Source organism: Triticum urartu, chromosome 7A, assembly GCF_056163025.1.
Source record: "Triticum urartu cultivar PI428250 chromosome 7A, HENAU_Tu73, whole genome shotgun sequence".
Classification (NCBI taxonomy): domain Eukaryota; kingdom Viridiplantae; phylum Streptophyta; class Magnoliopsida; order Poales; family Poaceae; genus Triticum; species Triticum urartu.
In genome coordinates this window covers 713,304,420-713,330,758 of record NC_141879.1, presented here as the reverse complement: position 1 = coordinate 713,330,758, position 26,339 = coordinate 713,304,420, and the positions used below count along the sequence as shown (strand labels likewise).

The 26,339-nt window shown below is 49.7% G+C and overlaps 1 protein-coding gene and 1 pseudogene across 1 annotated transcript; one reads left to right on the top strand and one right to left on the bottom strand.

Annotated features, from left to right (window-relative positions):
- Nucleotides 1-6,172: 6,172 nt before the first annotated feature.
- Nucleotides 6,173-8,201, bottom strand: LOC147961965 (uncharacterized). Its single transcript, XM_087534004.1, has 4 exons — nucleotides 7,337-8,201; nucleotides 6,476-6,711; nucleotides 6,374-6,394; nucleotides 6,173-6,259 (listed from the first exon to the last, which is right to left on the bottom strand). Exons 1-4 carry the CDS (start codon nucleotides 8,199-8,201, stop codon nucleotides 6,173-6,175), a joined length of 1,209 nt encoding a protein of 402 aa, XP_087390130.1.
- A 16,044-nt stretch (nucleotides 8,202-24,245) lies between these two features.
- LOC147961964 (uncharacterized) lies at nucleotides 24,246-25,925 on the top strand (annotated as a pseudogene).
- Nucleotides 25,926-26,339: the final 414 nt, after the last annotated feature.

Genomic DNA, 26,339 nt, shown 5'->3' with positions numbered 1-26,339 from the left:
GGCACAAGATGATGATGGCCATATCATGTCACATATTTTGATTGCATGTGATGTTTATCTTTTATGCATCTTATCTTGCTTTAATTGACGATAGCATTATAAGATGATCTCTCACTAAATTTCAAGATAAAAGTGTTCTCCCTGAGTATGCACCGTCGCCAAAGTTCGTCGTGCCCAGACACCACGTGATGATCGGGTGTGATAAGCTCTACGTCCATCTACAATGGATGAAAGCCAGTTTTGCACACGCAGAATACTCAGGTTAAACTTGACGAGCCTAGCATATGCAGATATGGCCTCGGAACACCGAGACCAAAAGGTCGAGCGTGAATCATATAGTAGATATGATCAACATAGTGATGTTCACCATTGAAAACTACTCCATTTCACGTGATGATCAGTTATGGTTTATTTGATTTGGATCATGTGATCACTTAGAAGATTAGAGGGATGTCTTTCTAAGTGGGAGTTCTTAAGTAATATGATTAATTGAACTTAAATTTATCATGAACTTAGTCCTGGTAGTATTAGCATATCTATGTTGTAGATCAATAGCTCGCGTTTAGCTCCCCTGTTTTATTTTTGATATGTTCCTAGAGAAAACTAAGTTGAAAGATGTTAGTAGCAATGATGCGGATTGGATCCGTGATCTGAGGTTTATCCTCATTGCTGCACAGAAGAATTATGTCCTTAATGCACCGCTAGGTGACAGACCTATTGCAGGAGCAGATGCAGACGTCATGAACGTTTGGCTAGCTCAATATGATGACTAGTTGATAGTTTAGTGCACCATGCTTAACAGCTTAGAATCGGGACTTCAAAGACGTTTTGAACGTCATGGATCATATGGATGTTCGAGGAGTTGAAGTTAAGCAAATACCCGAGTGGAGAGATATGAAGTCTCCAACAAGTTCTATAGCTAAAAGATGGAGGAGAATAGCTCAAGCAGTGAGCATGTGTTCAGATTGTCTGGGTACTACAATCGCTTGAATCAAGTGGGAGTTAATCTTCCAGATAAAATAGTGATTGACAGAATTCTCTAGTCACCATCACCAAGTTAGTAGAACTTCGTGATGAACTATAGTATGCAAGGGATGATGAAAACGATTCCCGAGCTTTTCATGATGATGAAATTGATGAAGGTAGAAATCAAGAAAGAGCATCAAGTGTTGATGATTAACAAGACCACTAGTTTCAAGAAAAGGGCAAAGGGAAAGAAAGGGAACTTCAAGAAGAACGGCAAGCAAGTTGCTGCTCAAGTGAAGAAGCCCAAGTCTGTTCCTAAGCCTGAGACTAAGTGCTTCTACTGCAAAGGGACTGGTCACTAGAAGCGGAACTGCCCCAAGTATTTGGCGGATAAGAAGGATGGCAAAGTGAACAAAGGTATATTTGATATACAGATTATTGATGTGTATTTTACTAGTGTTCATAGCAACCCCTCGGTATTTGATACTGGTTCAGTTGCTAAGAGTAGTAACTCGAAACGGGAGTTGCAGAATGAACATAGACTAGTTAAGGGTGAAGTGACGATGTGTGTTGGAAGTGGTTCCAAGATTGATATGATCATCATCGCACACTCCTTATACTTTCGGGATTAGTGTTGAACCTAAATAAGTGTTATTTGGTGTTTGTGTTGAGCATGAATATGATTTGATCATGTTTATTGCAATACGGTTATTCATTTAAGTAAGAGAATAAATTGTTGTTCTGTTTACATGAATAAAACCTTCTATGGTCATACACCCAATGAAAATGGTTTGTTGGATCTCGATCGTGGTGATACACATTCTCATAATATTGAAGCCAAAAGATGCAAAGTTAATAATGATAGTGCAACTTATTTGTGGCACTGCCGTTTAGGTCATATTGGTGTAAAGCACATGAAGAAAATCCATGCTGATGGGCTTTTGGAATCACTTGATTATGAATCAGTTGATGCTTGCGAACCGTGCCTCATGGGCAAGATGACTAAGACTCCGTTCTTTGGAACAATGGAGCAAGCAACTGACTTATTGGAAATAATACATACTGATGTATGCAGTCCGATGAATGTTGAGGCTCGCGGCGGGTATCGTTATTTTCTGAGCTTCACAGATGATTTGAGCAGATATGGGTATATCTACTTGATGAAACATAAGTCTGAAACATTTGAAAAGTTCAAAAAACTTCAGAGTGAAGTGGAAAATCATCGTGACAAGAAAATAAAGTTTCTACGATATGATCGCAGAGACAAATATTTGAGTTACGAGTTTGGTCTTCAATTAAAACAATGTGGAATAGTTTCACAAAATCGTGCCACCTGGAACACCACGGCATAATGGTGTGTCCGAACGTCATAACCGTACTATTATTGGATATAGTGCAATCTATGATGTTTCTTACCGATTAACCACTATAGTTTTGAGGTTATGCATTAGAGACAACTACATTCACGTTAAATAGGGCACCATCTAAATCCGTTGAGATGACACCGTATGAACTATGGTTTGGCAAGAAACCTAAGCTGTCATTTCTTAAAGTTTGAGGTTGCAATGCTTATGTGAAAAAGTTTCAACCTGATAAGCTCAAATTCAAATCAGAGAAGTGCGTCTTCATAGGATACCCAAAAGAAAATGTCGGGTACACCTTCTATCACAGATCCGAAGGCAAGATATTCATTGCTGAGAATGGATCCTTTCTAGAGAAGGAGTTTCTCTCGAAAGAAGTGAGTGGGAGGAAAGTAGAACTTGATGAGGTAACTATACCTGCTCCCTTATTGGAAAGTAGTTCATCACAGAAATATGTTCGTGTGACTACTACACCAATTAGTGAGGAAGCTAACGATGATGATCATGTAACTCCAGATCAAGTTGCTACCGAACCTCGTAGGTAAACCAGAGTGACATCCACACCAGAGTGGTACGGTAATCCTGTTCTGGAGGTCATGTTACTTGACCATGACGAGCCTACGAACTATGAGGAAGCGATGATGAGCCCATATTCCACGAAATGGCTTGAGAGCATAAAATCTGAGATGAGATCCATGTATGAAAACAAAGTATGGATTTTGATTGACTTGCCCATTGATCGGCGAGCCATTGAGATTAAATCGATCTTCAAGAGGAAGACGGACGCTGATAGTAGTGTTACTATCTACAAAGCTAGAATTGTCGCCAAAAGGTTTTCGACAAGTTCAAGGTGTTGACTACGATGAGAGTTTCTCACTTGTATCTATGCTTAAGTATGTCCGAATCATGTTAGCAATTGCCGCATTTTATGAAATCTGGCAAATGGATAAACAAAATTGCATTCCTTAATGGATTTATTAAAGAAGAGTTGTATATGATGCAACCAGAAGGTTTTGTCAATCCTAAAGGTACTAACAAAATATGCAAGCTCCAGCGATCCATCTATGGACTGGTGCAAGCATCTCGGAGTTGGAATATACGCTTTGATAAGTTGATCAAAGCATATAGTTTTATACAGACTTGCGGTGAAGCCTGTATTTACAAGAAAGTGAGTGGGAGCACTACAACATTTCTGATAAGTATATGTGAATGACATATTGTTGATCGGAGATAATGTAGAATTATTCTGCAAAGCATAAAGGAATGTTTGAAAGGAGTTTTTCAAAGAAATACCTCGGTGAAGCTGCTTACATATTGAGCATCAAGATCTATAGAGATAGATCAAGATTCTTGATAAGTTTTTCAATGAGTACATACCTTGACAAGATTTTGAAGTAGTTCAAAATGGAACAGTCAAAGAAGGAGTTCTTTCCTGTGTTACAAGGTGTGAAGTTGAGTAAGACTCAAAACCCGACCACGGCAGAAGATAGAGAGAGAATGAAAGTCATTCCCTATGCCTTAGGCATAGGTTCTATAAAGTATGCCATGCTGTGTACCAGACCTATTGTATACCCTGCCCTGAGTTTGGCAAGGGAGTACAATAGTGATCTAGGAGTAGATCACTGGACATTGGTCAAAATTATCCTTAGTGGAATAAGGATATGTTTCTCGATTATGGAGGTGACAAAAGGTTAGTCGTAAAGGGTTACGTCGATGCAAGTTTTGACACTGATCCAGATGACTCAAAGTCTCAATCTGGATACATATTTAAAATGGGAGCAATTAGCTAGAGTAGCTCAGTGCAGAGCATTGTTGACATAGAAATTTGCAAAATACATATGGATCTGAATGTAGCAGACCCGTTGACTAAACTTCCCTCACAAGCAAAACATGATCACACCTTAGTACTCTTTGGGTATTAATCACATAGCGATGTGAACTAGATTATTGACTCTAGTAAACCTTTGGGTGTTGGTCACATGACGATGTGAAGTATGGGCGTTAATCACATGGTGATGTGAACTATTGATGTTAAATCACATGGCGATGTGAACTAGATTATTGACTCTAGTGCAAGTGGGAGACTGAAGGAAATATGCCCTAGAGGCAATAATAAAGTTATTATTTATTTCCTTATATCATGATAAATGTTTATTATTCATGCTAGAATTGTATTAACCGGAAACATAATACATGTGTGAATACATAGACAAACAATATGTCACTAGTATGCCTCTACTTGACTAGCTCGTTGAATCAAAGATGGTTAAGTTTCCTAGCCATAGACATGAGTTGTCATTTGATTAACGGGATCATATCATTAGAGAATGATGTGATTGACTTGACCCATTTCGTTAGCATAGCACTTGATCGTTTAGTTTGTTGCTATTGCTTTCTTCATGACTTATACATGTTCCTATGACTATGAGATTATGCAACTCCCGTTTACCGGAGGAACACTTTGGGTGCTACCAAACGTCACAACGTAACTGGGTGATTATAAAGGTGCTCTACAGGTGTCTCCAAAGGTACTTGTTGGGTTGGCGTATTTCGAGATTAGGATTTGTCACTCCGATTGTCGGAGAGGTATCTCTGGGCCCACTCGGTAATGCACATCACTATAAGCCTTGCAAGCATTGCAACTAATGAGTTAGTTGCGGGATGATGTGTTACGGAACGAGTAAAGAGACTTGCCGGTAACGAGATTGAACTAGGTATTGAGATACCGACGATCGAATCTCGGGCAAGTAACATACCGATGACAAAGGGAACAACGTATGTTGTTATGCGGTCTGACCGATAAAGATCTTCATAGAATATGTAGGAGCCAATATGAGCATCCAGGTTCCGCTATTGGTTACTGACCAGAGACGTGTCTCGGTCATGTCTACATAGTTCTCGAACCTGTAGGGTCCGCACGCTTAACGCTACGATGACAGTTATATTATGAATTTATATGTTTTGATGTACCTAAGGAGTTCGGAGTCCCGGATTAGTTCCGGGACATGACGAGGAGTCTCGAAATGGTCAAGACGTAAAGATCGATATATTGGACGACTATATTCGGACTTCGGAAAGGTTCCGAGTGATTCGGGTATTTTTCGGAGTACCGGAGAGTTACGGGAATTCGCCGGGGAGTATATGGGCCTCATTGGGCCATACGGGAATATAGGAGATAGGCCAAAAGGATGGAGGCCTGCGCCCCCCCCTCTGGTCCGAATTGGACAAGGGGTGCAGCCCCCTTTTCCTTCTCCCTCTCCTCCTCTTTCCTTCACTCCTACTCCAACAAGGAAAGGAGGAGTCCTACTCCCGGTGGGAGTAGGACTCCCCCCTTGGCGCGCCCTCCTCCTAGGTCGGCCGCCTCCCCCCTTGCTCCTTTATATACAGGGGCAGGGGGCACCTATAGACACACAAGTTGATCAAGTTGATCGTCTCTTAGCCGTGTGCGGTGCCCCCCTCCACCATAGTCCACCTCGATAGTACTGTAGCAGTGCTTAGGCGAAGCCCTGCGTCGGTAGAACATCAACATCATCACCACGCCGTCGTGCTGACGGAACTCTCCCTCAACACTCGGCTGGATCGGAGTTTGAGGGACGTCATCGGGCTGAACGTGTGCTGAACTCGGAGGTGTCGTGCATTCGGTACTTGATCGGTCGGATTGTGAAGATGTACGACTACACCAACCGCGTTGTGCTAACGCTTCCGCTTTCGGTCTACGAGGGTACGTGGACAACACTCTCCCCTCTCGTTGCTATGCATCACCATGATATTGCGTGTGCGTAGGAATTTTTTTGAAGTTACTACGTTCGCCAACAGACTACCCAGTGATCCTAACTGTAAGTACATTATTCTTTACTTGAAACATGTAAAGGAAAACAAATTACAATATCTGACATTATATATTTGTTTCTTAGCACATCCAGCAGAGAAATCTGAATCCATAATTGGACCCAACACAACAAAAAGATAGCATGGTGCACATTTTGTCACATGAGGTATTTAAAATATATTATTTTTTTCTTCTAGTTTTACTGCAATTTCATTACCTGATGACTGTATGCAGGGACCTGCAAAAGGAGTTCCTATTTCTAGGGTGCACCAAATACCAGATGAAGCTGCCTTTGTAGCACAGCACATAGCCAACTTACCTGCTGCCACATTTGTTGCGCAACCAGCACAAGGCACACATCAAGGCAGAGGAAGAGGAGCAAGAGGTTCTGGAACAGCAGGCACATGTAGAGGTGCTGCACCAGCAGGTAGAGGCAGAGGAGCAAGAGGTGTTGTACCAGCAGCCAGAGGAGGAAGAGGTGTTGCACCAGCAGCCAGAGGAAGAAGAGGTGCTTCTGCACGAGCATCAAAGAGAACTTCAACAAGAGCAAGGGGTCTGGGAAGAACAAAGAAAACCACTAAAACAAGGGGAATGGAGTGGCTCCTGTTTGGTGAAGGATCAAGCAGAAATGCTCCAGCAGATGAACAAGAGCAAACATAATTCCAATCTACACAAGGAGCTCCAGCAGATGAAGAGTGAAATGCTTCTATTTTGTTATATGTTGTAGAACTATGGTACTTAAGACTGCAACATCTTTTGTGATGGCCTTTTGGTACAAAACTTAAACTTGTTAGCCCTATGTAATGGTATGTTGGTATGTTGCTACAAAACTGAATCTTCCCACACTCCTTTCTTGCCATGAATTTGCTACAGTTTAGTTATGAACGTATATAGACAAAGTTTAGCCCATTCTCATAACACATCATGCAATAGAACACCGATTCTTAACATATAAGATCTCTTACAATAACACAAATGACAGGTCAACTCCAACTCCAACTCCAGCTTCGACACATAGTTCAGAACATAACACACACTTTCACTGACAAATCAACTAAAAACATACTCAAATCCAACTCCAGCTTCGACACATAGTTCAGAACATAACACACACTTTCACTGACAAATCAGCTAAAAACATACTCAACTCCAACTCCAGCTTCGACGGCTTAAGCGTTACCATATGGTCCAGGTTCAGTACCATCTATCTTGCCGCGCCAGGTTGTGAAAGTGTGCTTGCGGCTGAGATCGGCGTCTTCATCGGGGAGTAACTCATCAGGCAACCCTTTAGTTAGCAATGGGCCACGGTCGATGACCTCCTTGACATGTATGGTCACTGGAAAATCAGTGGTGCCACGATCAATTGGAGAGTTCGGGCACGGCGGTGAATGAGCATTCTCGTCATCGGAGTCTGGCGTCCACGGTTGTAGAGGAGGAGCCGGAACAGAGATAGTGAGCACCTTTAGAATGGCACTAGGATTGCGTAGCCACGCCGTGCAAGGCAGCACCCACTTGTCAGTAGCCGGGAGCATGTCGATGAGCTCACCGTCGACACCGGCGAGCACCAGGTTGACGGTATCCGGGTCCCAGGCCTCTTCCGGGAGCCCCTCCAAACTCAGCGTCGTCTTGTACTCCAGCTTCGACGGCCTACCACGCGACAAACTTGACCAACGTTGAAAACTAATTCTGCTGCCGCCGCAACGCACCTGCTCCGACGCGAGCACCACACGAGTGCAATCCTCCAGCGAGTCAAACCGCACGAAAAAGTGGAATGGTGGGCTGGTCACCTCCACCTTCATGGATGCCGGCCTGATGGCACAATGAGACGCCATCGCCGCGGCGAGTGCCTCCGGCGTCACCAAGCTTCGCAGCTGTCCAATGATGGTGGCATACATCGCTCTCCCGTGGAATGCCTGCTCTAGCGCCGCCATGCCAGCAGGGCGAGCGATGAGAACGCGGCCTTGCGCGGGGCGCAAATCTGGCTCACCGTGCTGCCACACCTCCTTAGGGAAGACACGCGAGTCCGGGATGCGGGACCATCCCATGACCGACGCGGCGACCTCGCTGGAGCGAGAGCGCCGCCACTACCTCCGACGATGACGGCGCGGCTACATAGTGCCACGCTCTCCTTGCTGATGCCGACGCTTGCCACACTGCCTGCCACAGCAACGGCGGCGCGGCTACTTCCGACGGGGGAGCTACCTCTGCTCCACACAGAAGGGACGCCGCCACAACTCTCGGTCTCGCTGCCATCAACGCCGCCACCCATGTCGCCGGCTAGGGATTTGGTTTTCGATTTGGGAACTAGGGTTCCTATTCTGGATCGAGAAGGGGAACGGGGAAAGGGCATGTTTTAAAAAATATCATTTTTGCATTATGACCCTCGTAATAAACCACTAGGGGCTTTTGTGCAAAGAAATAGAGAAAACCGGGCGGCTGGCCGGTGCAGATGGCCAATGTGACCTAGATGCACCCGCAATGCAAGTTCTGTGACGGGTTTTTCCGTTTTGCAAGTAGTGTGACTTAAGTGCACCCGAATGACAAGTTCTCTGACGCACGGCAAAGGCATGAATATGCAGCGAAGGAAGCTGTCCTTGTTTCTCTGCCGTCTGTAGAGTCACCTGCTGGAGGCTCCAAATATCAAAAACAACATGCATCCCATAGGAATAGCAGCATTTCCACGAGACCTTCTCCACTCAGGGTGGACACGGTCCGGGCCGGTCCGGTCCCTGTCCGAGCGGCAGTTTGGAACGGATGCCGGCGCTCCGGGCGGACCAGACCGAGCTGTGCAGCGGTCCTGATTTTAGGGACCGGACTGGCTGGCATGAAGCTCGGTGCGGACCGGCGGTCCTCGCGGTCCTGGCTACGTCCAGTCACTGCCTTGTGGGCCCAGGACATCGGAGAGGTGGTCGGAGTAGCAGCACGGTGGCCGGAGCCGGAGAAGAAGCACCTGATGCACAGCGGCGCGAGAGAAAGGCACGGGAGAGAGAGGGAGCAGCACGGCGTGAGGCAGAGGCGTGGTGGCGCGAGGGAGAGAGGGGGAGCAGCCGCGCGAGGGGACGACGGCGAGAGGTAGAGGCACGGCGGCGCGAGGCTATGCCGGGGAGAGGAAGGCAAGGAAGATGGCGGAGCAGGGGAGGAAGAGGGGTGGCGCGTGCGAGGAAGAGGAGGCAGTGGCAGTTCGCTAGGTCATGCACGCACAATATATGTGTTTGGGCTCTTCTAATTGGCTTTAATTGGGCCAGGCCTTCGGTCCTCCGAGCCAGACCGAGCTTTAACCGGACCGGACCGACCGAATTTCGGTCTCGTTTTCACGGACCGGACCGACCATATTATCCGGCGAGCCAGGACCGTACGATCCGGTCCATAACGGGCCGCGGTCCGGGCTAGAAGCCCGCTCGTCCCGTCCACCCTGATTCTCCACCATTGGTGCCAAGACGGAGATGATGCTGATCTTTGAGGTGGTGAAGGACATGGTCAACTGCTTAAGCAGAGGGGCAACAATGTTGATACTATGTGTCTGTTTGCTGTCCACGACAAGCTCCAGCAGTGTCGCCGAGTTAACTCTCACATATGGCTCATTCAACACAGTGCCGCTGAGATGGAGCGTGCGCAGGCGCGGACAGCTAGAGAGCAAGGAGTCGAGGGCATCGATGCAGGACCCCAGATACAGCTTCTCAAGCGCGGGGAACTCAACGCCAGCCGACACATGTATGTCGGAGAAAAGGTCCAATGTGATGGAACTGGCGCGGTGGAAGCAAGGCAGAACGACGACTGAGGAATCGCCGATCAAGGCCGATGAGAGGTCGAGGAAGAGCTCCTCCGGCTCAAGCCTTGCGGCCACGCGCAGCAGCGAGTTGACGCGGGGACGTGGATTTCCAGGAGGGAGACCGCGGGAGAGACGCGGCCGAGCGCCGGTTCGATTGAGTCGAAAGCGACATCGCGGAGAACGATCTGGTGGAGGCGGGCCCAAAGGCCGCGCCACCTACGGCAGAGGACGCCAGTGCGGGCGGCTGCGCGCGTGCAGTGGAGGCCGGCGAGGACGAGGAGTAGCAGGTCGTCAGGTAGGGCGCTGATGCGGTCCGCTCCGCCGCTGCCTGCACGACCAAACTGCTGCCGCGGGAAGCGGAGGCGAGGCCCCGATCTCGACTCCATGGGGACTTCGGCAAAATGAAACGATGCGGTGGCTCGTGGATAAAATTCAATCCAGGCCACCAGCCCCCGCGGGGTACACGGACGTACCGAGCGGGCTTTTCGGCCCACTCGTAGCCCGTTCTGGACCGGACCGAAGGGTCCCGGCCCGCGACATACAAAGGCCGGTCCGGCCCTGTTCTTGACCGGGCCGGTTCGGTCGGTCAGAAATCCCGAACTCCCCGTACAGCTTCGCTAGGTCAGCCTTGCCTTAAAAAAAAGCTTCGCTAGGTCAGCCGGTCCGGTCCTGTTTTTGATTTTCAGGTTAGGGCACCTGCCACCTCCTCTCGTCGTAGTATTAAGGGGGTGTTTGTTTCTAGGGACTTTTTGTGTAGGGATTAGAAAAAGTCTCTCTTAGAGACTTTTTTACCAAACGGGAGGGACTTTTTAGGGACTAAACTAGGCATTTGGGACTAAATGAAAAAGACTCTCTTTGGAATTTTTTGGGACTTTTTCAACAATGCCCCTCCATGCACCCATTGGCCTGCCATCCCATGGTGTTGTTTGATTGTTATTTTTCTATATACTAGGGGCAACATGGTTTTTTAATAACCTCTAGGAAGGGACTAGGGACTTTTTAATCTCTGGAAACAAACAGGGAGGGACTTTTTAGGGACTAGGTACTTTTTAGTTGGGACTAGAAAAAGTCCTAGGACTAGAGAACCAAACACCACCTTATTTTCCATAACAGATATGCAAAGAGTAGTACTTGGGTAAGAACTCCCGACATCACAATTCTGACAAAAAACAACAAATCAGTAGGATTTTTTTTTAGAAAAGGAGGATGACCCCCGGCCTCTGCATCTGGACGATGCATACGGCCATTTTATTAATTATTGACACAAGACCTTACAAAGTCATACAACAGTCAAACTAAAGCCACCAACTAATCAACATCTGTCGCTATTCCTATCCAGTTGATGAAGGGGCGCTGAAAGTCTGGGCCTAATACCAAACATACCTCGCGGCCAAACCTAACATCTAAGACTTGAGGTCCCAATCAGGACGCCTGCCGGGTATGTGCACCCACCAGTCCGACGTGCTCCTCAACCAGGACGCCTGCCGGGTATGAGGCCGCCACAGCCACCTGCCACTAAACCATCTCCAGAGTTGTACTGCTACATCAACCTTGCACAGTCTAGCTACCGCCGACGCTAGACAGCATCACCCTCCTGCGCGAGTCCATCTCCGCTCATCAGGCGCCGAGTGTCCACTACGCCACACCGCCGAGATCCGTCGTCATCAATGGACAAGATGAAACACCGCTCCTCCTCTTGTCCCCTCCAACCAACACTTGGTCCAAAACGATGCCCCCCAGGAGGGAGAACGACATCAAAACATCATCATTGTACGATCCGGTAGACCCAGATCTAGGGTTTCCCTCGGAACCTCCCGATCAGGTTGACGTGACCTGGAACAACGATGCCTCGAGAAGGAAACAACGTCAGAGACCCCGCCATTGTCCGCCAAGACCGCAGTCAGGCACGATTTTCACTGGAAGCCGTGTCGTCCTGATCTCGTGGCTGGCTAGAACCGCGCGGAGTCTCGCCATGAAGACGTATGCTGCTACTGATACTCTGGTAGAGATCCTCCATACCCTCACCGGTCCCTCCACGCACCGCCGGCCGGCCAAGACCAAGCCGCGGTGGATCTGGACGGGACGCCAGATCCACGGCCGCCGCGACTCATCTTCAAGCAGAGCCCTCCACTGGTTCATCCATGGAGTGCTGCCACCATCCATGCACGAAGGGAAGCCCATCGCCGTCCTAGACCGCTGCCCGCCGCCGCACAGGCTAGGGGCGCCGCCCTGCCTGCTGCCCACGGGCGCACCACAAGAGACGCCCCTGCCGTCTCAAGGGGATCCCGCTGCAGATCCGCTCGCCCTAGCGCCTTGGCATCGGGCCTGCCGCCACCGCGGACCTTGCCGACGGCAGCGGCGGCAGGAGGATGGCCGAGGGAGGCTGGCGGCGCTAGATTTTTTGGTCCCCTGGCATCGCCCAGGGAGGCGACGCAAGGGGGTACGAGGGGGTAGGGAGTTGGATGATGATAACTAAAGGACCTTACCAATGTACCATTGCAGTAGGTTCCTCCAAACCATGCTCGTCCCAAATTTCATCCCAATCAGAAGATCTCTAACGACCAATACATCTCGTGGGTTTGTTGTTGGCGCCAATTTTGCTTGGTTCTATAATCTCATGTGCCAGCATTTACCCTTGTTTTCATTGTCCTCAGATAGCCCTCAATATTGTCGACCAAGAGGGGGCGGTAACACCCCCCGTGTCAAAGAGACCAGAGAGACTTGGGAGTCGGGGCTTTGGTATGGCGGTCTCCACGTCTTAATATTTTTTTCTATAAACTTAGTCAAAATTAACAAAGTTTGACTTTGACCAAATCTTATATGTAGAGTAAAAAGAAATGGAGGGAGTACATCACAAGTAGGTATAGGAGTACCACATTATTTGAGCTTCAGTGCATAGTAATTCATACCATAGGCTTAAAATAATAACTAGCTTAGAGTACTTGACTGACATAGGTAGAGTACATTGACTTAAATAATTGAATGGCAGATAAACCATTCAAGATTTAACTAAGAATGCCACAGTATAGTGCCAAAAGAACACATCAGATGATCAGTTGACGCAACCAAGCATAGTATTGAGATCAGGTAATGGGGTTGGTCAGCATGGAAAGGATGATCTTGTCGATGCCCACTACCATTCCACACGTATGGATCAGAATCATGTTGATGGGCAATTTTCGTTGGCGTACATTAACCCTGCAGAGGAAACAATTTGAAACCCAGATGCGGTCAATTTCGCAGCAAGCAAATGTTGAGTTGTTATTTGTGTAAGGAATGTTCTCAGTGGCAAAAAAAACACAATATGCCGAGACGAGAGAGAGACCTGAAGGCTAACAAAATGCAGATGAGACAAATAACTTCAGGTAATAATGTAATATAGAAACTGCCTTTTTGCTACTAAATACATATGCCAAAATTTATGTTGTTATTGGCAAATAAAACTGAATACAGGCTGACAGCAGAAAGAAATAGAAAATTACTTGCTGAATAGAGTTTAACTGGGACTAATAGTTTGTGCCAAACCCCACAGCCAGTGAATTGAGATGAGACAACTTCAGCTAAACCTAGAATTAGAAACTCGAATAAAGATGCAAAACGGAAGGGCATGATCAATAGAGAAGACTGCAAAAAGCAAAAGTGCAATATATGTAAGGAAGCCAATCATCCAGTCTAACATTCAATTTATGTTTCTATAAAAGAAAAATACTACCTCCGTCCGGTTTTATTACGCCCCCTTGTATTTTGGGTCTAAATTTGACCATGCATTTAACTAAAACTATATAAAGTATATGCTACACAAAGTATATTGTTGGATTTGTATTTGAAAGAGGTTTTCTATGATATAGTTTTCTTGACATATAGTTTATATTACAATAGTCATCACCCAGCATACCCCTTCGCTTCTCACGCAAGCACTCACCCAGTGCTAGGGTTTCGCTACCTCCCGACATGCAGCCGGCAGCCTGACTCGTCTTTTATGGCCTTAGGGCCATGGAGGCACGGCGGATCCCGGTCTTTGCCGATAGGAGGGCTTCATTTTTAGGTATTATTTTGAGTTTGGTAGGGTTCGCGTCCTTCTCAAAAATGGCGAGGCGGTGGCGGTTTCCTAAAGATTGAAGAAGGTTATCCCCGTCCAACACCCGTCCCAGTAGTGCTTCTAGCATCCTCGGAGGACATGTCAAGGAATCGAAGGCAAGTCTGGACCCATCATGGATAAACTTCAGCATGCGCACGCGGAAGCATGGGCACCAGGCGAGCAAGACGCGGAGGTCGTTGAGGCTCTCAGTACCCCAGATGGACACCGTGTCGAACAGAGTAAACTCGCCACCGGAGCAATGGACGGGTACCCCAGGAATGAACTACTTGAAGGTGACACAGTAACAGCTTCGATATACATCGTAGGAGTATTATATAGAGATAAAAATGGCATCTGAATAAAAACGAGAGCATAAAGAAATAGCACGGTACATGCTGAATCGAATCTAACGGGAACCAAAGAACTTGTGCCAAACCCGAAGTACAATAAAATTCAGACGGGACAACGAATTTAAGGTAATCTAGAAACCATCTTTTTGCTACTGAAGACAGATGCAAAACAGAATGTTTTTCGTTGGCAAATAAAACCAAATACATGCTTCACCAAAATATATTCTCTCCGGCCGGTCAGCTGCTCTCTCGTTCTGGCCCTCGTTTGACGCAGCTGACGGATGGACGGACGGCTTAATCTGAAATATCGTCTCCTCCTCACAACTTCTGCTGCTAGGGCCTCGGCCGTCTCCTCTTCCCTCTCCGGCCGGTCAGGGGTAACTCCAACTGCTACTACTTGGCCGGCCTCAGTCCACCTCTCTCTCTCCTCATCCCTTCGGCCGCCATCGTGCCCTTATTCATTAATCACTTGTGCCCTCCTCCGCCTCCACCCTCCCGCAACGCATGGCTCCTCTCCTCTCCTGCTGCGTTGTCGTCGCCCAAGTCCTATGTCACACACGCATCTCGCACGCGGATGAATCGCTACTGCAAGTATATATAGAGAATACGGTCATGGTGAAAAGGGCGACGGAGGGCATAGTCCAGGCTAGAAGGAAAGATGTACTGTGTCGTGGATCAGTGAGGTGGCATAATCTAGATCCTTGATGGATGGATGATGGATTTCTCACACGAATTAACTAAGGGCGGATCCATTTCCATGAAAGGGAATTAAGTGGCACGGATTCCTCACTAGCACGTCGTTCAATGACACAACTTGGGAGCTATACTAAGATTTCCCTGATTTAACTTTTCTTTGACTCAGCTTCTACTAGATGTTCAAACGGTTTGGAACAACTGCTTTGAGCAATTTGTTTGCAATTCATTCATCTTTAGTAACTATTGTTTTAGAAACATCCCATCTTTTTTCCTTCTCTCATGTCCATGGGCACGGACAACCTCTTTTCTCTTATTTCATCATCTCAATGACAAGTCCCCCGTATATGATAGCTAGCTAGCGTTTAGAAGAAAGCAAAGCTATTTATTTGTTTCACCAGAATGATAACAGTCAACAGGTCCTGGTTCATCATGTTGGGTCTAACCCTAGATAGCACGAACTGGTTTTCGGGGACAAAGGTAGAAGAAGAAGTAAACGCATAGGTGTTTTGCGGCGACAAACGCCTCGCTGACGAACAGCGTTTTTCTCCAGCTCAAACTGTGGCACGTACCATGTACGTTCAACCAACTCAGATCGGCCTCTATTTATAGGCTGGCACACACGCCACCTCCCCTATTGTGATGCATGCTAACTAACCATGAAGTCTATCCGGCCAGCTAACAACTTATCCAGCTAACTAACTACATGCATGACTATCCTATCATGCCATGAAGCTAGCTAACCAACTAACCACCTGGACTAAACACTACGCGCTGGACTAACCAACTCGCCATGGCCACGACTGCACGCACACGCACGTACACCATCGTGACACACACGCACACACGTACTCTGGGTGCATACCCATCACGGTTTATTTCTAACATTCTCCCCCTAAACCGTGACCTACAGGAGGCCAGGTTCTTCGTCGACGTCGGCGAGGAGCGCCTTCTCCTTCTTCGGCTGCCGGCAGTCACGGGAGAAGTGGCCACGAACGCCACAGTTGTAGCACTTCCCGCGCCGCCGTCTCGTGCCCGAGGCCATGCTGCTCGCACCGTCATCGTGGTCGAGGCCGCCGCCGCGCTGACGTTGCCGTGCCTCCCACTGGGCCGCTGTGAACATTAGCTGATCGCTGCCTCGTCCGCCGTTGTCCTGTGTGCGCCGACGTAAGCGTTCGTCGAACGCCTTGAGCCTACTCAACGCCTCCTCGAACGCCATCGTCTCCATGTCGCAGAACTGCTCGATCCCGGCCACCGCGGCATACAACCGATCAGGCACCGTGTCGAGCAGTTTTTTCACCATGGCGGCGTCACCGAGCGTCGAGCCGAGGCCAGCATACCTTGCTGCCATGCCGCCGATTTTTCCGGCGTACGTGTCCAGCGCCTCCCCCTCCTCCATGCGCAGGTTGTCAAACTCGCCACGGAGAGTGGAGAGCCGCGCCGCCTGGACCCGATCAGCGCCGACGAACCTCGTCTTCAAGCTGGCCCACACCTCAGCCGCTGTCTTCTTCGTCGATACCTGCATCAACAAGTCTTCTGAGAGTGCACCGAACAGCACCGCCCTCGCCGTCTTGTTTTTCCCCGCGTCGACCGCCGCGTCGCCGGCCGGCGACACCGCTTCCCAGAGGTTCTGGGCGTCGAGGATGGCTTCGGCCTTGATCGCCCATACCGTGTAGTTGTCCGGTGTGAGCATCGGCATCGCCATGGACACTGTGCTCCCCCCGGCGCCGTGCGGGACGATCGCCATGGCCACGAGCAGAGGAACAAACGAGGCTCTGATACCAATTGTTGGGTCTAACCCTAGATAGCACGAACTGGTTTTCGGGGACAGAGGTAGAAGAAGAAGTAAACGCATAGGTGTTTTGCGGCGACAAACGCCTCGCTGACGAACAGCGTTTTTCTCCAGCTCAAACTGTGGCACGTACCACGTACGTTCAACCAACTCAGATCGGCCTCTATTTATAGGCTGGCACACACGCCACCTCCCCTATTGTGATGCATGCTAACTAACCATGAAGTCTATCCGGCCAGCTAACAACTTATCCAGCTAACTAACTACATGCATGACTATCCTATCATGCCATGAAGCTAGCTAACCAACTAACCACCTGGACTAAACACTACGCGCTGGACTAACCAACTCGCCATGGCCACGACTGCACGCACACGCACGTACACCATCGTGACACACACGCACACACGTACTCTGGGTGCATACCCATCACGGTTTATTTCTAACATTCTCCCCCTAAACCGTGACCTACAGGAGGCCAGGTTCTTCGTCGACGTCGGCGAGGAGCGCCTTCTCCTTCTTCGGCTGCCGGCAGTCACGGGAGAAGTGGCCATGAACGCCACAGTTGTAGCACTTCCCGCGCCGCCGTCTCGTGCCCGAGGCCACGCTGCTCGCACCGTCATCGTGGTCGAGGCCGCCGCCGCGCTGACGTTGCCGTGCCTCCCACTGGGCCGCTGTGAACATTAGCTGATCGCTGCCTCGTCCGCCGTTGTCCTGTGTGCGCCGACGTAAGCGTTCGTCGAACGCCTTGAGCCTACTCAACGCCTCCTCGAACGCCATCGTCTCCATGTCGCAGAACTGCTCGATCCCGGCCACCGCGGCATACAACCGATCAGGCACCGTGTCGAGCAGTTTTTTCACCATGGCGGCGTCACCGAGCGTCGAGCCGAGGCCAGCATACCTTGCTGCCATGCCGCCGATTTTTCCGGCGTACGTGTCCAGCGCCTCCCCCTCCTCCATGCGCAGGTTGTCAAACTCGCCACGGAGAGTGGAGAGCCGCGCCGCCTGGACCCGATCAGCGCCGACGAACCTCGTCTTCAAGCTGGCCCACACCTCAGCCGCTGTCTTCTTCGTCGATACCTGCATCAACAAGTCTTCTGAGAGTGCACCGAACAGCACCGCCCTCGCCGTCTTGTTTTTCCCCGCGTCGACCGCCGCGTCGCCGGCCGGCGACACCGCTTCCCAGAGGTTCTGGGCGTCGAGGATGGCTTCGGCCTTGATCGCCCATACCGTGTAGTTGTCCGGTGTGAGCATCGGCATCGCCATGGACACTGTGCTCCCCCCGGCGCCGTGCGGGACGATCGCCATGGCCACGAGCAGAGGAACAAACGAGGCTCTGATACCAATTGTTGGGTCTAACCCTAGATAGCACGAACTGGTTTTCGGGGACAGAGGTAGAAGAAGAAGTAAACGCATAGGTGTTTTGCGGCGACAAACGCCTCGCTGACGAACAGCGTTTTTCTCCAGCTCAAACTGTGGCACGTACCACGTACGTTCAACCAACTCAGATCGGCCTCTATTTATAGGCTGGCACACACGCCACCTCCCCTATTGTGATGCATGCTAACTAACCATGAAGTCTATCCGGCCAGCTAACAACTTATCCAGCTAACTAACTACATGCATGACTATCCTATCATGCCATGAAGCTAGCTAACCAACTAACCACCTGGACTAAACACTACGCGCTGGACTAACCAACTCGCCATGGCCACGACTGCACGCACACGCACGTACACCATCGTGACACACACGCACACACGTACTCTGGGTGCATACCCATCACGGTTTATTTCTAACACATCATACATGCACCTCCAAGCAGGTCCTGGTCCTGGTTCATTCATACATGCAAGCGCGGGCAGAAGGAGAGCAAGTCATCGTGATCGGCGGCCCAGGATGACAGGGACAACGTCTCCAGCAGCCGATGATGTTTAAATCGTGTAGCACGATGGAGGTGGCGTGGTGGAAGCAAGGCAGGTCAAGGCCGAGGCTACCGTCAAAGAATTCCAAGGGGATGGCGATGACGAGCTCCTCCGGCTCGAGCTGAGCGACGGCGTGCAGCAGCGAGTTGACGCGGGCGTCGTAGTTGTAGGCCTCGCGCTCATAGTACCAGACCTGCTTGGGGATGCGGATTTCCAGGAGGGAAACTGCGGGAGGAGGAGAGGACACGCCGCAAAGCCCCGCTTCGCCCGAGGTGTGGGTGACTTCGCGGAATACGATCTGGCGGAGGCGCGCCCAGAGCCCGGGCCACCGGCGGGAGAGTGTTGCTTCCGATCGAACGAGTCAGAGAGAGACAGGTAGATGGAGAGGTTGAACTCGCGAGGTTTGTGCTGCCACCACTGCACAGCGTTTTCTGTTTCTGTTATTGCTTATACTTCCATCGATTACAAAGCTGAGCTAACCACCTGCCTTGATCCGTTTCTGTCGCTCCATCCAGCGACTGGATCACAAGCAGAAGCCAACGGACCAGGAGGAAAATTCGCTAAGGAGAGGTGCGTGCAAGTGCAGTCCTCCTCCACTACGTGCGTGCATGCACATTATTTTAAACAGAAAAGAAACTCTATGTTACTCCCTCCATTCCACAATGTAGTGCTTCCTCTATCCATGTGCTTCAACTTTGACCGTAAATTTAACTATCAAGACCGATTGCGGCGGGAGCAAAAGTTATATCAGTGAATTCGTATTTGAAAGAAGTTTTTAATTATGTAACTTTTTCTCCCGCCGCAGTCGGTCTCGTTCGTTAAATTTATGGTCAAAGTTTAACCTCGGGATGCGCGGGCGCACTATATTTTGGAATGGAGGGAGTACATGCATGAGATTAGCTAGGACTAGGAGCATCTCCAGCCCGTTGCGCCACCAAGACGCGTCGAAAATCGCCGCTTGGGGGCGAGCCGGCGTTTTTTTCCGGCATGGGGGCGAGCACGTCCCCAGCCGTCGCCCCCAGGTCGGGCCCCAGACGTCCCCACAGTTCGGCCAAATTTCAGCAAACACGGCCAAATTTCAACAAACACGACATATTTCGGCAAAATTTAGACGTTTTTTATACAAATAAAATGGACGGAAAAAACCCTAAACTACGGGCCGAAGTAGGCGCTGAGCAGGGCGTGGTCGTCGCCGGCGTCGTCCTCCTGCTTCTCCTCCTTGACACGGCCGGCGCCGTTGCTCGACCCCTCGCCCCGGCGTGCTGCTTCACGGCGGCGGCGTTCGGCGATCTCCTCCAGGGCGCCGCGCTGGCGGTCCAGCTCCATGCGCGCGTAGTCCTCGCGCGTCCACTTCAAGGCGGCCTCTTCTTCGTCGGCCTCCTCGGCGAGAGCAGGCTCCGGCTTCACAGCGGCGAGCCCCGGCTCCGGCTTCACCGTCGCCAGCCCTGGCTCCCTCTTCGGCTTGACCAGACGAGGAGGGACCGAGGAGGAGGAGCCACGGCCGCCGTCGTTGATGACGAGGCCGGCGCCGCAGGTGCGCCTACCGAGCGGCATCTCGGACGGCTCTGGCTTGACGCTGACCAACGTCGGCGCGCCGGAGGAGTGAGAGGAGGATCGGGAGGAGGAGGAGGAAGAGGAGGATGACCATCCCATCATCCTCCTCGGCAGCCACGCGCCACCGCTCCGAGCGGTCGGGTACTCGAATGGCGGGTAGTTGCCGCCCTCAAGGTGCGCGAGGACGCCGCTGAGCGTGCGGCCCGGGACGCCCCACCACAGGCGGCGGCCCTCGCTGTTGTTGCGGCCGCGCAGCATCGGCGCGTTGCTGGTGGAGGCGAGCCGCTCCACCTGCCGGCGTTTGAAGTACGCCGCCCACGCCGCGTGGTTGCCGGTGGCGTACTCTGGGAGCGCCCGCTCCGCGACTGTCAGGGACGCCCGCGCACGCTTGATCTCGGCGTGGAAATAGGCGGGCGTCTCGGGGACGGGCAGAGGGTGGACAGGGACCCCGCCGGCGCCGAGCCTCCACTGCGACGGAGCGCATACGTCGGGCGGCGCGGGGTAGTTGGCCTCGTGGAGGAGGTAGGCCTCCCACTCATGCAGCGAGCGGCGGCCAAAACCGTTGGCCGCCGCCGCATCGCCGGGATACCTCGCGCTCATGATTGCCGGGGGGGGGGGGGGGGAGAGGGGCTCGAACGGCGGAGAGAGGGAAGGAAGTGCGGTGGCGAGGAGGGGGAGGACTGCCGATGCCGATGGATGGGTGCCTCACCGGCGCGGCCAGGGGCGCCTTTTATAGCGGCTCAGGGGCGGCGTCGCCGCACTTCGCCGCCCGTGAATCAATGGCAGGCTGACCGACAGCAGCCTTGGCATTGATTCCCCGCGGGAAAACCGAGACGATGAGGACGACCAGCCTTCGTCTCGCTGACGCGTCGGTCCCGCCACTCTTTCGCGCCAAAACGTTCGCGCCAGCGCCCCCGGGCGCCCCCAGCGCGCTGGGTTCGGGTTGGGTGCGCCGGCGCTAATTTCGGCCCAATCCGGCGAAAAACAGGCTCTTGGGGTGCAACTGGGCCGATTTTTCGGCGCCGGCGCTAAAAAACGGCCTTGGGGGGGGCCTGTTGGGGGCGCGGCTGGAGATGCTCTAACACTTCACCAATCTCACTGCACCACGCCGACGACCCCAAGCCTTTGGCGCATCTCGATGAAATGAACTCGTCCGAGCGCGTTGGTCAGAGCATCAGCAAGCTGATCCTGCATCCCCACATGATCGATCTCCACCTCTTCTGTCTCTATGCAATCTCTGACAAAGTGGAACTTGACATCTATGTGTTTGCTTCGGTCATGATGGACTGGATTTTTGCTCAGAGCTATGGCTGATTTGTTGTCAACTAGCAGTCTGAACCTTGCTGGTGAGGCTCCTGTTATGTCTCCCAACAGTCTGCTCAGCCACAACCCTTGACATGTTGCAGCAGCTATGGCCACGTACTCCGCCTCGCATGAAGAGAGAGCGACTATCTTCTGCTTCTGAGAGCTCCAGGTGATCAGATTCTTGCCAAGATAAAAGACGTGCCCAGAAGTGCTTTTGCAGTCGCCGACACCGCCGGCGTGATCACTATTGCTGAAACCAAGTAGTCCGTCAGTGCCCTGGCCTCTCTTGTAGCTACACCCATAGTTTATGGTTCCCTTCACACACTACTAGAATTTTTCTCTTTGCCGAGTGGTAGGCTCTTTGCCGAGTGCATTATGTCGGGCACTCGGCAATAGTATCTTTGCCGAGTCCCAAGCAGAAAGTACTCGGAAAATAGCAAAACTTGGCAAACAGGTACTTTGCCGAGTGTCATGGACAAAACACTCGGTAAAACAATAAAACACGGCAAACAGGGTCTTTACCGAGTGCTACACTCGGCAAAAGGGGGTCTTTACCGAGTGCTACACTCGGCAAAAGTGGGTCTTCACTACGCTGCATGGTTTTAACTGTACATGTTGCATACGACCTCGGATGAAGATGTTCCAAAAATCAAAGTTGTTCATTTTGACGAGACGGGAATTTTTCATTTTGAGAACTTTTTCATTTGAGGTCATATTAATTACACTTTTTCCATGTAAATGTTTGGTCTCAAATGACCAATGTGATGGCCATATTTATTGCATAGTTTATGATAATGTGGTGAAGTTGGCCATATAGGTGCATCTTGCCATTACAAACAGTGTTGCTAAATAAAGTTTCCAACTTTTTTTTACAAAAAAACCATTTTCGATTTTCGAAGAATGAGAAATGAGTATTTTTTGTCAAGTAAGCACAAAAATAGTGTGCAAAATGGCACTAGTCCAATTATCACAGTAAGTAGACCATATTTTATGCACAATTCGTTCACAAAACGGGCTATCGTGTATGAACAGTTATGGTTTCAAGTCAAATGACCAAGGTAATGGCCATATTCATTGCATAATCTTTTATAATATGCCCAAATTAGACACATAGGTGACTATTGACATTACAAACAATGTTGCCAAATAGAGTTTCCAACTTTTTTGTACAAAAAAAATCCTTTTTCATTTTCTAAGTGTCAAAATTGGGTATTTTTTGTAAAGTAAGTACAAAAAATAGGGTCCAAAATGGCACCACTCAAATTATTGCAATAAGTAGACCATATTTTATGCACAATTCACAAGTTTCATGGATTTTCTAGTTTTCTAGCTACTTTCGCACATTTAAATGACTTTATGTCAATTTCTCGAAAGTAAGTCAAAATTGAACTGCAAGTGTGTGATAGCTCAGTCATAAAAATTGGCAAAAAATATTTTTAAGTACACAAGTAGTCATTATATGGGAGAACCACTTAGAGTTTGAGAGTTTCGACCCCTTGTGATGAATAGCCATGTCGACTATTTTGACCCCGTTTGGGAAAAAATGAAAGAAAAAGAATACAAGTTTAAAAAATGCAATCCTTTCGCATGGAGTCTTTTTATGTGTACTAGTTACGAGGAAAAATGCCAAACTTTCAACATAACAAATTTGAAAAAAAATCCTTCACAAAACGGACTACCGTGTATGAACATTCTTGGTTTTCAAGTCAAAGGACCAAGGTGATGCCCATATTCATTGCATAGTCTATTCTAATCTTCCCAAATTAGACACATAGGTGCATCTGACATTACAATCAATGTTGCCAAATAGATTTTTCAACTTTTTTTTTACAAAAGAATAATTTTTCATTTTCTAAGTGTAAAAAATGGGTGTTTTTTGTGAAGCAAGTACCAAAAACAGGGTGCAAAATTGCACCACGCCAATTATCACAGTAAGTAGACCATACTTTATGCACAATTCCCAAGTTTCATGGATTTTCTAGTTTTCTAGCTACTTTCACACATTTAAACGACTTTATGTTGATTTCCCGAAAGTAATTCAAATTTGAACCACAAGTGTGTGATAGCTATGTCCTAAAAATTTTAAAAAATATTTTTAGGTACACAAGTAGTCATTATATGTAAGAACCACTTAGAGTTTTGAGAGATTCGACCCCTTTCCATGAATAGCCATGCCGACCATTTTGACTCCATTTTGGATAAAATAAAAGAAAAAGAATACAAGTTCAAAAAATGCAATAATTTCCCATGGAGTCATTTTATGTGTACTAGTAGCGAGGAAAAATTTCAAACTTGCAATATGACAATGTTGAAAAAAAAATCTTCACAAATCGGCATAGCAAGTATAAACATTTATGACTTTCAAGCCAAGTGAGAGCATCTCCAGCCGTTGGCCTCCCCAGGAGGCATTTTTTTTGCTTCCTGGGGTCTGCCGGCGAAAACTTCGGCCTGGGGGTGGAATTTTTTCCACTCGTTGCGCCCCAGAGCTCCATCGACAGGCTCCTCCGACAGGACAGGGATCATCCATTCTCCCATCCCTCCTCTCCTCCATTCCTTCAAGCAAGAAACAAACAAACAGAGCTCCATCGCCAAGAAACCACCACCGAGTTGCTTGCCGGAACCAATGGCGACCACCGAGAAGAGGGAGATGGTGTTCTTCAACGTGGAGGCTGCGCAGTCCCCGTCGCTGCCCGACGAGTGCAGCCTGCTGGAGTTGGCCGCCATCCTCGTCTGCCCGTGCCGCCTCGTCGAGGTCTCCAGCTACTCCACCCTCAACCGCCCGGACGACGCCGGCGCCGACGGTGGCGTCCTCTCCGCCTCCTCCGGCGCACCCTCGTTCAAGGACGTCTTCCCGGACATCTTCGAGATGCTGGATGGCCGCGTGTGGAGATGCTCTGACTATGGCGAAGGCCATATTCATTGCAAATTTTGTGATAATGTGTTGAAAATTGGCACATAGGCACATCTCGCCAGTAAAAACAATGTTGCCAAATAGATTTTAGAATTTGTTGTATAAAAAAATCATTTTTTTCATTTTCTATGTGTCAAAAACTAGATTTTTTATTTGCAAAAAGGCAAATGAAGTAAGAAAATTGTTTTATTCTAAGTTTCAAATTTTTCGTTGCAACTATTACATGTGAAAGGACTCGGTGTCAAAGGATTTGATTTTTTGAAATTTTATTCATTTTCTTTTTTAATTTTTAGAATGGACAAAGAAGCACACGTTCAGTTGCTTGCTTCTGATTGGCCAATGCTTGAAGTCATGGACCGATGACATGGCATGTCCTGATTGGTGCTCCTGGTTCATCTCTCTCTCTCCCTTATCTCCTCAAGTGCACAGCCGCAGCCAGCACTTCACGCCCCATCTCTTCGCTGCCTCGCCGGAGTCGCCGCTCCTCGCCGGAGACGCCGCTCCTCGCGCCGCCACAGGTCAGCAGCAGCAGGCTACACTCACTGCTCCTCGCCGGACAGCAGCGGCGCAGCCGCAAGCATCGGCCGAAGCACCAAGCGGCAGCAAGCACGCGCAAGCAACAACAGCCCCGGCCGCCGCTGCTGCTCCTCTTCCTCGGCCACGACAGCAACAGGTGGTCAAGCACGTGTGCAAGCAGCATCAGTCCGGTGGCTTTGACGCAAGGCGTGGGGAGGCGGCTGCTCCGTGCAACACTGCATCTCGCCGTCCTCCTCTCGATCTGTGCCTTCCCTGAACGTCGGAGGCCTGTGCGCAGCTCACCAACGCGGGCAGTGCGGCACTACGGCGACCACCACGGGTGCATGGGCGGGGCACACGCGATGGGAGCAGCGCCGGCGACTGGATTTGGCCACGATTAAATCTGGGACGGGATCGGGCGGTGCATTTTTTTTGTTTTATTCACTACTTTTACCGAGTGGCGCTCTCGGCAAACCTCCTGCGCCATGTGGCTATAGAGCCATTTGCTCTGTTTCTTCTGATCACTTTTCTTTGCCGAGTGCCTCTATTTGAAACTCGGCAAAGTCTTTGCCGAGTGTCCGACAAATGGCTCTCGGTAAAAATCTGTTTGCCAAAGAGGTGTACACCGGGTGGGCTTTGCCGAGTGCTACTCTCGGCGAAGACTTTGCCGAAGGTTTTGGCCCTTTGCTGAGTGTTCTTGGCACTCGGCGTATGTGACTATTACAGTAATGACACATCTTAGGATCTGCTTCACCGCGTCCCAATGATGAGTGCTGGGTTTCTCCATGAACCGGCTGACAATGCCAATGGAATGTGCTATGTCCGGCCGGGTGTTTACCAGGTATCGCAGACTCCCGATCACCCTACGATACAGAGTGGCGTCAAAGGGCTCACCATCATCTTCTTTCTTCAGTTTGAGGCGGTATTCCATAGGAGTGTGACAACTGTTGCAGCTCCCCATGTTAGCTATTCCTAGAACCTTTTCCGCATAGCTCTTCTGACTAAGAGTGATGCCATTGCTGCTTTGCTCCACTTTTATGCCCAAGTAGTAGCTCAGCTTGCAAAGGTCGCTCATTTTGAAGAGCTGTTGCATCTGTTGCTTGAAGGAGGCTATGTCCGCTGCATTTGTGCCAGTGATGATTAGACCATCCACATAAACCCCCACTAGCAAATAAGAGTGTGCATCGGCGCTTCGGTAGACGGCGTGCTCCAGCGGACTGCGAGTGAAGCCGAGAGCAGCCAGCGACTCGTCCAGCTTCGCATACCAAGCGCGCGGGGCCTGATGCAGCC